At 39.2% G+C, this 14,989-nt stretch overlaps 1 protein-coding gene across 1 annotated transcript; it reads right to left on the bottom strand.

Annotated features, from left to right (window-relative positions):
• Nucleotides 1-1,957: 1,957 nt before the first annotated feature.
• Nucleotides 1,958-14,769, bottom strand: fen1 (flap structure-specific endonuclease 1). The gene is made up of 12 exons (XM_084102793.1): nt 14,629-14,769; nt 14,280-14,389; nt 14,068-14,170; nt 10,970-11,072; nt 9,796-9,859; nt 9,607-9,716; nt 9,354-9,490; nt 9,178-9,244; nt 8,957-9,088; nt 7,123-7,274; nt 2,388-2,502; nt 1,958-2,210 (listed from the first exon to the last, which is right to left on the bottom strand). The coding sequence occupies exons 2-12, from the start codon at nt 14,359-14,361 to the stop codon at nt 2,133-2,135; spliced, it is 1,143 nt and encodes a 380-aa protein (XP_083958919.1). The 5' UTR covers nt 14,362-14,389; nt 14,629-14,769; the 3' UTR covers nt 1,958-2,132.
• Between the last annotated feature and the right edge of the window lie 220 nt (nt 14,770-14,989).

The raw sequence follows: 14,989 nt of genomic DNA, 5'->3' as shown, positions 1-14,989 counted from the left end.
GGCTGTAAAACCCCGCGCGGCGCTGCGAGCTGTTCACAAAGTGTGTGCGCTGAGAGGCAGACACGTGACCTGCACTCACCACACTGCCAGCGCGCTCTGGGCTCATACACTGAGGCGCTATGTGTGTGCGTAGCGCAGATACAGTCATATTCACAAGCAGGGGTGGGCACTGTACAGCGGGCACATTTCCTACACTTAGAATATGAACGGCATGAGCCGGTTTGACTGATATGAACCCTGTGGTGGTGTGGGACACTGCATGGGTAGTGCTTGTGTGTAAGAGTGAACACTGGGAAGTGGGCACTATTCCTACACTTAGCGGTCGAGCGGCATGAGCCAGCTTTATTGTTTTCGACCTTGGTTGAGTGTGACACACAGTGAGGGTAGTGTTTTTGTGCAGGAGTGGGCACTGGGCAGTGGGCACCTGTCCTACATTTAAAACACCTTCGGTCTGAGCCAGAATATGACCCGGTATAATGCTCTTTTTGAGAAATATGTGGGTCGCCATGAAAACGGCGTTTGTGTGCAGGCGAGCGAGTTGAGAAACTGGCTCGTTGGCTGCTAAATACACCCTTCGAGTCGCCTCTGCTGAAGGAACTGAGAGGGCGGTTCGTGCATACTTCGATGGCGGTCCGGCCGCAGTGGGACTTGACCATCGGCGCTTTCCTAGGGTGGCTAGGAAGACTTGGGAGGCTCAAAGCTCAGCGCAAGCTTGTGCCTGGGTCCCCGGGCGGGAGGCGGTCTGCGGCGGTTGGTAGAGCGCGAGCGCTGACGTGCATCCCGAGCCTGGCGCTGTTGTGAGGCGGGCGGAGGAGGTGGTGGGGGCGCTGTTTTCCGAGCGGGCGGCAGCTTCCTAGCGCGGCCTGCTGCGGAACTGGAACGCCGCGGCAAAGAGTGTCTCATAGCCTGAGACGTTTGCTGCACCTCAGTGTATCGCTCCGCGAAGCCCTTCACCGAGGGACCGAACAGACCAGTTGGTGATACGGGAGCGTCGAGGAAAGTGGCGCGGTCAGACTCAGACATGTCAGACAGCGTTAGCCATAGGTGACGCTCAGTGACGGTGAGAGCGGCCATGTTGCGGCCGATAGCCTGAGCAGCGGTCTTGGTAGCTCTGAGAGCTAAATCGGTCGCGCTTCTCAGATCCGTCACGCTCTCCGCAGATGGGCCAGCCTCGTCCAGCGACCGGAGAAAGTTGGCCTGATAAATCTGCAAAACGGCCATGGTATGCAGAGCGGAGGCAGCTTGACCGGCGGCGGCGTAGGCTTTAGTAGGCAGACTCAGCTTGGACCGCCATCCCGCAGAGGGCGCGAGCGGTCTCGCCTATGTCTGCCTGCTGCAGCAAATGCGTTTTACATTCTAAAAATTAAGGATAATTCTTGCTTCAGTATTCTCGAGAAAAGGAGTTTTCCCGTAGCGTAAGCTAAACTTACGCAACACGAGAGTACTCTCGTAAGAGAACTCAGATCAGTTATCTTGGCAAAAGGAGGTTGCAAAAAGTATTTAATAACAGGGAGACAATAATTATGGCCAGCGTGTTTTGGAGAAAAGCATTTATTTTATAATGTGATTTACCCCCCACTTTCGAGTCTTTTACTTCAATGAAAGGTTAGATTTTTGCAAATTTTTTGAATGAAAGATCAAAAGGATAAACAATGCAGATTTATTTTTTACAGCCATTTTTGATCATATTTACCAGGGGTGCCATTCATTCTGACCACCACTGTAAAATTGCAATTGCAAGCAAAAAAAAAAAAAAGTCAGAGTTGTGAGATAAAAAGTCACAATTAATTTTTTTTTAATAACCTTCCATAGGTTAGAGATCTGGATAGGAACCAAAAATGTATAGGTTTAACCTACAGTAGGGATGGAAACAAATATATTCATGTAATCAGCCTGTTGTTTAAATATCTTAAAACCAGACATAATTTCATCAAAACAAACCACACAAAACATAATATAGTTTTAAATGGTTATCTTTATTCAAGACAGTACAGTAACACAGGGCATTTAAAACTTATTTCCCCCAAGTTTATTAAAATACTTATAATGTTCTCATGTTTTGTTTGTCAATATGAAATGAAACAACTGTTAAGGGCATGACCAGCGCTGAACTCCTCTGGCTGAAATCGCTTTCATTTACCCTTCTTAAATTTGCCCGATGTAGCGCTTGTTTTCTGTTTCTTCTTGGCAGATCCTTTTATTTCAGGCTCCTAAGTAATAAAAACACAATATTTTACAAATCACTTTGCAATGAAGCAATTAAAAAAAAAAAAATCATGAAGAAATCCACACAATTACCATAAACTCAATCATGAAAGTATTACTATTTTTCAGAGTATTTAATTATTTCAACATCGCTATTACAAGTTCCAGTCATTACATCCTACCTTACGCTTAGAAGAGATTGATCCGGTTACAGTAAAGAACGTGTCCAGACGGCCCTGGGTGCTCACTTGTCTACTCTTCGTGATCTTCTTACAGCCGTTGCGGATACGATCCTCACTAACAACACACAAAAGAACAATTTCATCTTTGTTTCATCTCAAACCTCACAGCACAACAGGCCTCATTGTGAGTGTTTGCATATTCTGACAAGTGAGTCTTGTTAAACTTCAGTGTTCAATGAACAAGCGCTGGTGGAGGAAGAACATCAAACAGACAGAGCGCAGTAGAATAGGAGTGCAATATTTCTGTCTACAATACACATTTTGCTAAAATATGTTTGGTTAGAAATTAAGTGTAGGTTTAAAATTCTACATTTAACAAGTAATCATATTTATGAGAGCATTAACAGTAAAGGCACTATTGCTGGTATAGCCCATTAATGTAATATAATTATTTTATAATGTATAATGTATAATTTATAGTAGGGTTGGCAAAAGTACTGGTACTTCGGTACCAAGTCGGTACTGATTCTACTGAAATTTAGAAAATATGACGATACCAGCATTTCTGTAGTACTGGTAGTCAAGTCAAGTCACCATTTATATATCGCTTTTTACAATACAGATTGTTTCAAAGCAGCTTTACAGTGAGTACAGAGGACCGGATATATTCGGTTGCTTTCAGTCGTTTCTGTGTTTAAGCGCAGAGCTCCAGCCTAACTGACCACAAAAAGACTATTTAAATATGATTCCTGGATGTTCTGGGCATTTTTATGTGAATGGCGCAGACGCGCGGTTTCAATTACCACACAGACACACACTGAGGCATACGTGACGTTCGCTGTGTTATCAGCCTCTTCCACCTCACTATATGAGGACATGAATGCATGAGCGGGTCTTTTCCGCTCCGTGTGTGCGCCGCCGCACTCTCCGTTCCGTGTGTGTGTGTGTGTGTGTGTGTCGGCGCGCTGCGCTCTCTGATCAATGTTCTGCTCTGTCGTTAACGGCCCAAACGCTACAATCATGTACCGATCACGCACTGGAAAAGCAAAGTCCGCTCAAATAACGTGAAATTTCTCAGTAGTAGACTTCTGCTGAGCTGGTATAGTCATGCTGGGCAACAATGGTAAAATAACCTGCTCTAATCACATGCTCTGGTAATAATAGTTTTGTAGGACTATATATTATTTTGATAATTAGTAAAAAAAAAAAAATCTGTTAAATTGATTATGTTGATTAATTATTGAAAAAGAATACATTGATATATTGATGTTTAATATTATTTTAATATAGGGCTATTTTCTGTTCCTTTTTTTTCCTGTGTTGTTTCATTTAATTAGGTGATTCTAAGTTTAAATATTGATGATTACAAGCTTGGGGGAAATGCAATTAATTACAGCAAATTGTGCAATTAATTAGTTAATTCTTTTTAATCGATTCCCAGCCCTAGAATAAAGTAATAGCTGTTTATTTACACACAAAATTAACACTTTACAGTGACCATGTTATATGACAGTAAACTCTAAATCAAACCCTAATTCTATAGGAAGTACATGCTAACTAATATTACACAGTACTAGGGGTGTAACGATACACCAATGCCACGGTTCGGTTCATATCACGGTTTTGGAGCCACGGTTCGGTTCGGTTCGGTTCTGTTTGCTGTGGGGGCAGGGTTCATGGCAGGGCACCAGCAATAATAACACTAGATTCACTTTTAACTTAATAAAAACAACAACAACAACAATAATCTAACTTATTAACTTTAACTTTATTAACTTAACTTTATACAGTGGCTTCACGTTTTCTTTAGAGCAGTTAGCACACCTGAGTTAACTAAAATGAAATAAATGCCTCCACTGACTAGTCAGAAATAAACTGCACACCTGAGTAGGGTTGCCAACTTCAGAAAAGGAAAATGCGGGACAATCGTGGTTCTTTATAGGAAAACGAGGGACACTCAAAATATTTGTACTGTATCGCACAATGTACATAATTTCAGTGTCTGCAAACTGTAGTTAAGTATATGTTTAAAAGGTTATCAGACAAACACATTTGTATTGCTTAACCTATTTATGTACAATTTAATTCTAAAAATAATTTTAATGTCATACAAACAAAATGTCACATTACAAACAAACCACCATTCAAAATAACAGCATTTATCTGAAATAGAAAGCTTTTTTAACATTATACATAGGCCTACAGTTCAAAAGTTTGAGGTTAGTAAGATAAATTTTTTTGGGAAAGAAATTAAAGAAAGTAATTGCCTACTTTTATTCAGCAAGGATGCATTAGGCTAATCAAAAGTGACAGTAAATTATAGTGTTACACAAGCTTTCTATTTCAAATAAATCTATTATGATCTTTACATTCTTCAAAGAATCCTGGGGGAAAAAACAAAACAGTTTTAAACATTAATAATAATCAGAAATGTTTTTTGAGCATATTATTCCCTCAGGTAGATTTCATGTTTTCTTGCGTGGCTGGATGTTGGACTCATGAACAATAATCACGTTGTTTGCATTCGGCAAAATTGATTTGCCGAAATCAAAACGTGGACAGTGAGAATTACCGTTAGCGCGAGACGAGTCCGGCTTGAAGCGAAAGCGACCAGACGGCAGAGGATTATGTTCGCAAATCAAACAATGATTTGTCTCAAAACGATGATTAAAAAAAGCTGTGATATGTCATCATATTGGATGATGACGGTGTCGGTGATCATTCTCAAGTGTCGTGATCAGCACTGCTGCTGTTGTATCAGTCAGTGGTTGTGACCGGAGGGTCTTCAATCTCAATATGCCGCGGAGTTGCCATCCTGAAGTGCGTATGTAAACTCCCGAGCGTGATCGATCACCCAAATCACGTGACATGCATTTTATTTAGTAAATAATATTTAGTAAAACTACAGCTCTTATTAGTTGTTAAAAGTGTACTCATTAATAACTATTTAATCAAATGTCAAGGAAGAAAAAAATAGTTTTGTGACAAAGTGATGTGAGAGTTGGGCCGGGGCAGCAGGGGGCGGGGCGCGTTCGGTTCGACATGAGTATCGCGGTTCGAACCGTGGCTGTTGTATCGCGGTTTTTCGGTTCGGTTCGAATATCGTTACACCCCTACACAGTACTGAGTGTAATTACACTGTAACAAAAGACACCTATTTTGAGGTGTCCGTGTTACAGTGTAATTATACATTTAAGTACTGAGTAATACTAATGATCTACATGTACTTACTATAGGGTTTGGATTAGGGTGTACTTTTGGGTTAGTTGCATGTAATTATGCACAATTTATAGTAATTACTATATTAACTACATGTAGTGTGTAACAAGGACACTGTAAAATAAAGTGTTACCAAATAAAGTGTAACTAGTATTTGTAATTTATAGGGATGTCCCGATCAGGTTTTTTTGCCCTCGAGTCCGAGTCATTTGATTTTGAGTATCTACCGATACCGAGTCCCGATCCGATACTTCAATAAAAAAAGAATAAAGAAGAGCAAAAAAAAAAAAAAAAAAACAGATCCAGGATGTTCCTTATTTTTTTTTATTTAATTCACCTTATTTTAACATTCAACAACTCTTACAAACACTGTAGAGCACTTCTGTGAGGTAGCTTGAACAATCATTTATGTAATAAATAACAAATTCTTCACCTTTGCACTGCAGGGCTTGAATTTTCGGTGCGTGAATGCGGGGGGTGCGCATAATTTAAACCATTCCCGCAAGGTTAGCTTTTATAGTGCGAGAAATTCCCGCACAAATATATTTGCTTCATCTCAGAGCAATTGATTAAAAAAACAATCACAGATGCGAGAAAAAATGTCAAACTGTCTTTTATTTTCGAATTTAATTCGAATTTAATTCCGCTGAGTCCTGGCCGTAGACAGATCATATGTTTCACGCTGTCAATGCAGTGGTCTGCGTTGCGCTGATCTTATTCACACTATCGAGTGTAGGTGCAGCATTCTATCATTTTGAGTCATAATGAGCTGTTTGTGAAGAAATTATCCGCTTCCAAATTATGCCATTTTAATCAAGAAACTGAAACATTAAAAAACATGTTGCTCTTTATGGTGTGCGAGTGATAGAGCACGGCAGCAACGAACCAACTGATCAGCTTACAGCGTAACAACATTGAATGCTCGGCCGAACAGCTGATCATAGCTGTACAGGGTGACTTATTATTTTTCATCTCCATAAATATATCTAGTAATAAAGCTAATGCAAGGGCTAGAAATCTACTTTGCTGATACTTCCTTGTCATCATGGAGAGCGCAGTTCATGGTTGCATAGCAACGACAGACGCCACAGAGAGCAAGCGCTTGAAGGAGACAGCGGTGCGCCCGCGCTTTCACTTGGTTAGTTTACACATCATACGTCTTTGCAACAAAGTGATGTCATGCCGCACGCGTTGCTGTTTCTGTGTGGATTCTAACTCTGTGCCACCGCATAACTATAGATGTGTTAAAAAAAATGAGAATATATACATCTATATCCGAGTCCTGATCGGGAGGTAACGTCCTATTCCGATCGAGTCTGAAACCACGTGATCGGGCCCGATTTCCGATCACGTGATCGGATCTGGACATCCCTAGTAATTTAAACAATTTTATTTTAAACTGACTTTTGTGATGTTAGTAGTTCCAGGTTTGAGACTGGCATGTTTCAGGAGTCGCTGCAGTCCAGAACCCTTTTGGCAGAGAGTAGTATTTGTAGAGATTTAAGTTGGTTTGTACCTGAACTGTTTCTCAGCACACATGAACTGAATTAGTTTCTCCTCGTCAGGTTCGTTCCACTTCAGATCGACAGATGGGCCGTCCACGACCTCGGGCTCCAAGAACAGACCCCGAGCCTCTTTATACAGCCAGTCTTCTGGAGCTGGGTGCTTCTGCAGCACAAAACAAACAAACAATATGTTGTAAGCCTACTTAAAAGATGAAGGCTGGATGTTGTGTTTTTTTAAGCAACAATGAAACTGCAATTTTCATGAGAGAAGTTTACGTAAAGAATATTACGAGATTGAACAATTTAAGCAAATTTACAAAGCAAGAGGAAGAGCTCTCAATGAAAGAGGACAACTAAAAGAAAAAATCTTGCTATGTCAGTGCAAGTAAAAGTTGTGAAGTTAATATAAAGCTGATATAGGTATAGGGAATTGAACATTTAAGCTCACATGAAATACATTATAAATACTTTGCGTGTTAAATATACGTGCAACATTTCAGTCGTAAATAATGTTTATGCTAAAATATAATTAAATAGTTTGTTTACAGGGGCAATACGCAACAATAGACATCTGTAAATGTGCCAGAATTAGCAAAAAGGCTATTTTACATCTGTAGACCCTTGACAGAAATTTAAAAAGTCCCCCTAAAAACAAAAAACAAAGCATCTTATATTAATGCACACACATTAATATTTTAATGTTTTAATATTTTACATTATCAAATAAAAAATAAAAGTATATGATTCCACGCAGAAATCGTGCTAAAATACATTAACAGACAATTTTATCTAAACATATATTGTGCTATATAAGAGGTAAGCAAATAACCAGTAGCAATTATTACAAAGAGGCTACAATCAGAATAAGATACTAATGTTGACAGTACTGAGTAGCAAGTAACCGTTTTTAAGACGAAACATAACCACATGTATCCAGTCTTCTAATTGTTGATGGGATGGAGTTCCATTCCCTTGTGGCTTTAACTGAAAATACAGACTGAATAAATGTACATTTTCTGAGAGGAATAATACTCTCTTTCTTCTTTAGAGGTACAGCAGTCACGTGGTACAAGTAGGAGCTCTCAGACAATTCCCAACTTACAAGCTGTAATTACGAGCTCTACCACGACGTGAACACTTCATACAAGCTGAAATCTCGTAATTACAGTAATAACAACATGGCATGAATGCACCTTTAATGAGCAGTGTAACAGGTGTACCCTTAGTCTATGGGTGTACCTAATAAAGAGGCTGCTGAGTGTATATTTTTGTATACGTTTTTTACAAAACACTATGCGTCTTCTCAAAAAAAAAGATTAATCTAATTTTTCATTACGCAATGGGCAGTAAAAATAATTAAATGCATAAATAAATAAAATGATGGAGAAAAAAAAAAAGTTGCCATGTTGCCAAAAGTTATTTTCAAACAAAGCAATGCACTGACCACTAGAGGGCACAATTCACCAAGTACATGATCCTGGATGTGTGATTTGAAAGGGTGCATCACTAATATAAATGCCATCTTGAAGATGTAACGACCTGCAATGTGAAATTCTGTAGGGGTGGATTATTGAATCCACTACCTCTTCAATTTATATCCTTTTTGAGTGGTTTGTAATCAAGTTATTAATCAATATTTATCCTTCTTAATATTAAATAACTTGAATGACTTCTTCAAGCTTATGAGATTTAAGTAGTTGTAGACCTACATGTGTTCTCAACTGGAACGTCCCCATCTCTGACTCCTGGTCTACATTCATCATATCTGGTCCTCTGGTTTTAACTATAAATTCCCCTACAATTCAATAATAAGTAAATGGCTTTAAACAGTGTAAATAAACTTACATTTGGGTCAATATTGTCAAGGATCTCTTCAATAGAGCCGTGCTGTTTAATGAGGTCGATGGCTCTCTTGGGTCCGATTCCTTTTATAGTGCCACAGTAGTCACATCCCAGAAGGATACACAGGTCAATGAACTGAGGAAGACATTCAAACACAGCAATTAGAAAGAACTGACACTTCTACATATGTACAAAAGAGGATGTACAGAAAGCAAAGGTCTCACCTGTTGATGTGTCAGACCCATATCCTGTAGAATACGATTGAAATGAAACTCTTGGACAGGGAGCTTTCTAAAATGGGAAAAAAAGAGAAAACCACTTATTTGTGCGTGCCCAAACATTCTCCATCTCCATAACAAATACAAAAACTATTTCAGATATGAAGCGTATCCAAACATACTTTGCTTCACTGGCTGTTAGATGCCTCAACAGGACTGTTGTTCCGAATGTCAAACCGTCCATATCTTCTGTTGCGGTGGCATAAACCTTCCCTGATTTCACCAGAGCAGCACAGCTCGCCTCAGCCTCACATGGAGCCTTAACATGAAATGTATACAATTTTGCTTAAATCCACAAAATAATTATATCTGCATAATAATATTAATATAATAATTAAATTCTATATAGATGGCAGTCAGTGACTGGGGCTGTACCTCAATGTACGGGACTCCCATCAGAGTAAGTAACCTCTTGCATTCCTCATTGTGTTGTTTGGTGACTTTCACTAGTCGCTTACTGAACTTGTCAATGTTCTCCTGTTCACCTGTGAGAATTTTTGGAATTAGGATCCATTTTAAAGAATTATTTTCAAGAAAACAATGCTGTTTTGAAAGTGCCTGTACCTGCTTCCTGTGCCTGAGCTAGAAGTTTCTCAGCCTCTGCTCGTCTCTCGCCTCTCTTCTCCAGCTGCAAGAATAAAAATAAATATGTTAAAAGTCCCCCTGCAGTCAATAATTGTATCCCTTATAACTCATCTTTGACAATCGAAATGACAAATTCAAAAAAAATTTGGGGTGAAAATTATTCCCTTCAGCAAATGAGCCCCCCTAGTCCCACTTTGTCAAAAAAATTAATTATAACTATCTCGTGGCCTCAAGATACTAACTCATGGCCTCAAGATACTAACTCTAACTCGTGGCCTCAAGATACTAACTCGTGGCCTCAAGATACTAACTCTAACTCGTGGCCTCAAGATACTAACTCATGGCCTCAAGATACTAACTCTAACTCGTGGCCTCAAGATACTAACTCATGGCCTCAAGATACTAACTCTAACTCGTGGCCTCAAGATACTAACTCGTGGCCTCAAGATACTAACTCTAACTCGTGGCCTCAAGATACTAACTCATGGCCTCAAGATACTAACTCTAACTCGTGGCCTCAAGATACTAACTCATGGCCTCAAGATACTAACTCTAACTCGTGGCCTCAAGATACTAACTCGTGGCCTCAAGATACTAACTCGTGGCCTCAAGATACTAACTCGTGGCCTCAAGATACTAACTCGTGGCCTCAAGATACTAACTCGTGGCCTCAAGATACTAACTCGTGGCCTCAAGATACTAACTCTAACTCGTGGCCTCAAGATACTAACTCATGGCCTCAAGATACTAACTCTAACTCGTGGCCTCAAGATACTAACTCGTGGCCTCAAGATACTAACTCGTGGCCTCAAGATACTAACTCGTGGCCTCAAGATACTAACTCGTGGCCTCAAGATACTAACTCGTGGCCTCAAGATACTAACTCGTGGCCTCAAGATACTAACTCGTGGCCTCAAAATACTAACTCTAACTCGTGGCCTCAAGATACTAACTCATGGCCTCATAGTATCTTGAGGCCACAAGTTACTATCTTGAGGCCACGAGATAATTATTAATTTTTTGGACAAAGTGGGACTAGGGGGGCTCCGTATATTTCAGTATTTTATGGATAAAAAAAAAAAGGTTTGGAATGACACAAGTATGAGTAAATATTGACAATTTTCTTTAGAGTAATTGCACGTCTCTGACGCACCTCTCCTGATTTCATCTGAGGGGGCTTCCCATCAAACACATAAACCGGCTTGATGCCGTTCTCCAGCATTCGGATGGTCCTGTAGAACATGCCCATGAGGTGACTGCGGAGACAATGACACATGTATAAATGTTACGATTATGCAAAGATAAAGTGGTACATGGTTATGTACTCAGAATCTACACCCGGGATTCCTCAAATAGTGGATCACGGTCCAGTTCCGGACCCTGGCTTGGTTCCAACCAGACTGTGAGACATGACGACGGTAGCACCATTTGACCTTTTCTACTATTTAAAGTGAACTTTTTTATTGCAGCGCTATATCCTAATATTTTTATCTAGAGCCAAATGTGCCTCATTCAAGTCCTTTCCATTTTGTGGGCGTTGCTTCTCTCTCTGCGCCACATGATGTGGTTTTGACAACAGTAGCAGAAACACGGTAAGCAGCAACACAGATTGATCAAACTTGACTAAAACACCTCAGAAAATGAGAATCCAGCATACAATTATTTGTATCTGTCATATATATATATGACCCTGATCATTCAAATAAACAAGATTTTTTTACATCTACATTTAGCATTAATAATCAGCATGTTAAGAGCATTTCATAACAAACAACATTATAATAGGGATTTTGAAATGAGTAGTAGGGTGGTCCTTATCAAGTCCAATTTTTTTTGTGCAAAATGTTAGTGTCTTAACCTCTTAAACTGTTCCTTTTAACTTCAAAATTAGAAATATGCAAAAATGTTGACAAAAAAATTATATTTAGAGGTAGCTCAATCATGTGGAAGATTGCCTATGTTAAGCTGTGCGGCGTTATTGTGATATGCAAGTAATATTAAAAGTTGCTGCAAATGAACTACATTTTATTGAAATCAGAGCAACACTGACATGACAACAATCTAAAAAAAAGCACAAAGTTTTCAACAATCCCTCATTTCTGATGCTCAGCAGCCAGTGTTGACTTTTTGCAGTCTGGATAGATCCGTCGGTGATCTTCCACCACATGAAGGAGAAACTGCAATTGTTCTTCAGAGTGTGTGAGATAGCCATTGTATTCTTGAATCAGAGCCACTCCTCTCTCGGCGTGATCATTGACTACTTTCATTGCATGTATGGTTGCCTGTGCCTCCTGATAATCTGCTTGATTCGGCCTGAGTTCCGGGTCAATTTCAAGGAACGTAATGTAATTTTTTAAACCAAAAAAATGTGCTCTAAACCCAAACAATAACCAAGGTGATCATCAATAGAAATATGTATTGATTCCACCAGGAAAGGTAAATCTGCTAAACCTGGTCATGGATGGATTAATTTGGATTTAGTTTCTACAATAAGTAAACTGAGATATGCATGTAAAATATGTATCTAAAATACATGCATTAGATGCTTTTATGGAGTTTTTTTTGGAATTTTACTAGCCAGGTTTTACTACAGGTTTTACCAGAAATTTTACTTGCTGTATGTTTACATTCGCGAGGCCATCAACATGGCCGCCACGCCAAGTATGACGTCACAATGCCCAAGCCCTATTAGAGGTCTGCTACCCGACCCGAGCCCGACGGGTCCCGAAAAATGTGCGGGTTTCGGGTCGGGTTCATGTTTATTGAACAGCCTCGGGTTCGGGTCGGGTTCGGGTTTGTAACTAAGAAAAACTAAATAGGCTATATATAGTTTGCGTGCCGAGTGCTTTGCCTGCTTGCTGTGTTGTGGTGACCGACACGCGCGAGAGAGAAAGTTGCGTGCGCAGATGTGCAATGTGTGCATAGTAGGCTACGCAGACCACAGACACACAGGCTCTCTCAGTGTCTCTGTGTGTCTGTGGTCTGTGTAGCCTATGCACACATTGCACATTGAGAAGAAAGCGAAAACATTGCAAAGCCAGAAGAAACCGCTCTGGATGAAATGTGAATTTTAAAACAAATTAAATGAACAACAGCAATAACTTAAATAAAAGTGCTTTAAAAAAAACATTTCGTTTGTATATATATATATAAAAACGAAAAAAAATTAAGCACTTTTATTTAAAATATTATTTTAAAATATTAGCGAGAAGAAACCGCTCTGGATGAAATGTGAATTTTAAAACAAATTAAATGAACAACAGCAATAACTTAAATAACTTAAATAAAAGTGCTTTAAAAATGTTACAAACATTTCATTTGTATATATATATATATATATATATATATATATATATTCAAATATATTTCAAATATATTTCTTTTGTGTATGGGAGGGCCGCTGCGCCTACATGTATTTGTTTACCGTTTCAAGCAATCATTAAATACAACATATTGCAAAAATGGTATTTATTTGCTGTGAGAAATAGAGTGGACCTCGGGTTCGGGCTTAACATGTAAATGTAATTGTCGGGTCGGGTCGGGTTAAATGATCGCGGGTACGGGCCGGGTTCGGGCTTCAGTTTAAAGTCCGTGCAGACCTCTAGGTACAATACCAATTCAAATGATCTGTTTTTACGAAAATCATCAAAATCTCAGAAAGTTTAAAGCTATTGAGCTACCAATAATTATTATGTTACTGCCATAAAAATTGGCACGCTGTATTTGCTTATATAAAGGAACAATTTGAAGGGTTAAGAGCATGACAATTGGAGACTTTAAAAATAAGGACCACCCTAATGAGTAGTTAGCTATGTTTTCTGCTCATGATGAGGGAGTTATGATTATTATGCATGTTGTTTGTTTGTTTTTAGCAGATGCTTATTTCAAACAAAATATAAAATGGTCCAGACTTCAAGAGGAAAACCCTGAACCCCAACACTGTATCTTTGTCACATGATTGGCCTCCTGCCATACATGGGTATCTAAATGTAAAATTAATAATAGATTGATAAAACATCTGATCTTACCCTTTAATATTCATATCCAATTTAGCTAAACTGATTTTTTTTTTTTTTTTAACTCTCAGAAACCACTGCTTTGGTCTGAGGGCCCAATTTACTCATCTTTTTATTTTTTTGTCCGGACCTCTTGAAACTTAAATTGAATACCACTGATCTACACTTTGAACTCAATCAGATTCTCGTTTTTCATTTCAGTCGAGGACAAATGATAGTAGACAACAACACATACCTAGTGGTCTCTCCATCTTCATTTTGCAAAACATTTCCGTCCTGTCTGACAGCGATCAAAAACTGGTAGATGCACATGGATGCATCAATAGCAATCTTCCTTCCTACATGCGAATATAATACAAAAATATAAATACACACACACACACACACACACGTTTTACTTGGAATAATTATCATAATCTCATGTAAATAAATGATAGGGAACCTTACCAAAGTAGTTTTTGATGCCTTGCTCCTTGATGGCTGAAGGCGCGTGATCTGCAATGAGCTTTGCAAGACCGTGAATTCCCATAGTGATGAACTATGTTATGATTAGATATCTAAAGGGATTAAAATCCATAAAGGCGAAAATATTAGTTCCAAAATAAAGACCAACACAGAGCAGTTCATAAATCAGAATGGATACTAAATTAGTACGTTATCCGCACTGATGAGCTGGTCTCTGCAAGCAAAACAAAGCTTAAAAGCCCGCAAATGTCACAAAGCGGCTTATGCACGCACCGCATTTATGTAACAACACTTTGCACACTGCAAAACGCAGAAAAAATAGTCAACTTACCAATGAAATGTTTATTTTAGTTTCTCGCTTTACAGGCATACACATACAAACGACACCACGAGGAAACGCGTCGTCAATTTCGCGCGAATTCCAAATAAAGGCATGAATAATCGAATTCCGGTGAAATCGATGGAATCGATGAATCAAATTTGTCTAGTTCAGCCTTCGCAAGGAAGTCCATCTCGAGCGATTAGCCAGGACTGGCGAAACATCAACGAGAGGGAAGAAATGACACCGATGTTCCTGGTAATGGTTATCACCTATTAACATGCACGGAAAACGTTTGAACCCTCACTTAAAGTTGTGATTTAAAGAATCCGAGAGTTTTTGAAGCAGGTGCAGGTGTTGCGCTGTAGCCACG

Source organism: Abramis brama, assembly GCF_963993115.1.
Source record: "Abramis brama genome assembly, chromosome: 24".
Classification (NCBI taxonomy): domain Eukaryota; kingdom Metazoa; phylum Chordata; class Actinopteri; order Cypriniformes; family Leuciscidae; genus Abramis; species Abramis brama.
The sequence above is the reverse complement of the archived record's forward strand: the minus strand, read 5'-3'. Positions and strand labels throughout refer to the sequence as shown.

Bases quoted from the DNA above. Each gene is read 5' to 3' on its own strand.
- fen1 (XM_084102793.1), bottom strand. From the start codon at position 14,361: ATGGGAATTCACGGTCTTGCAAAGCTCATTGCAGATCACGCGCCTTCA. The intron at 11,073-14,067 runs GTATGTGTTGTT...TTGTCTCCGCAG, and splicing joins GAAGATGGAGAGACCACTAG to TCACCTCATGGGCATGTTCT. The intron at 9,245-9,353 runs GTATGTTTGGAT...TTCCCATTTTAG, and splicing joins CTAACAGCCAGTGAAGCAAA to AAAGCTCCCTGTCCAAGAGT.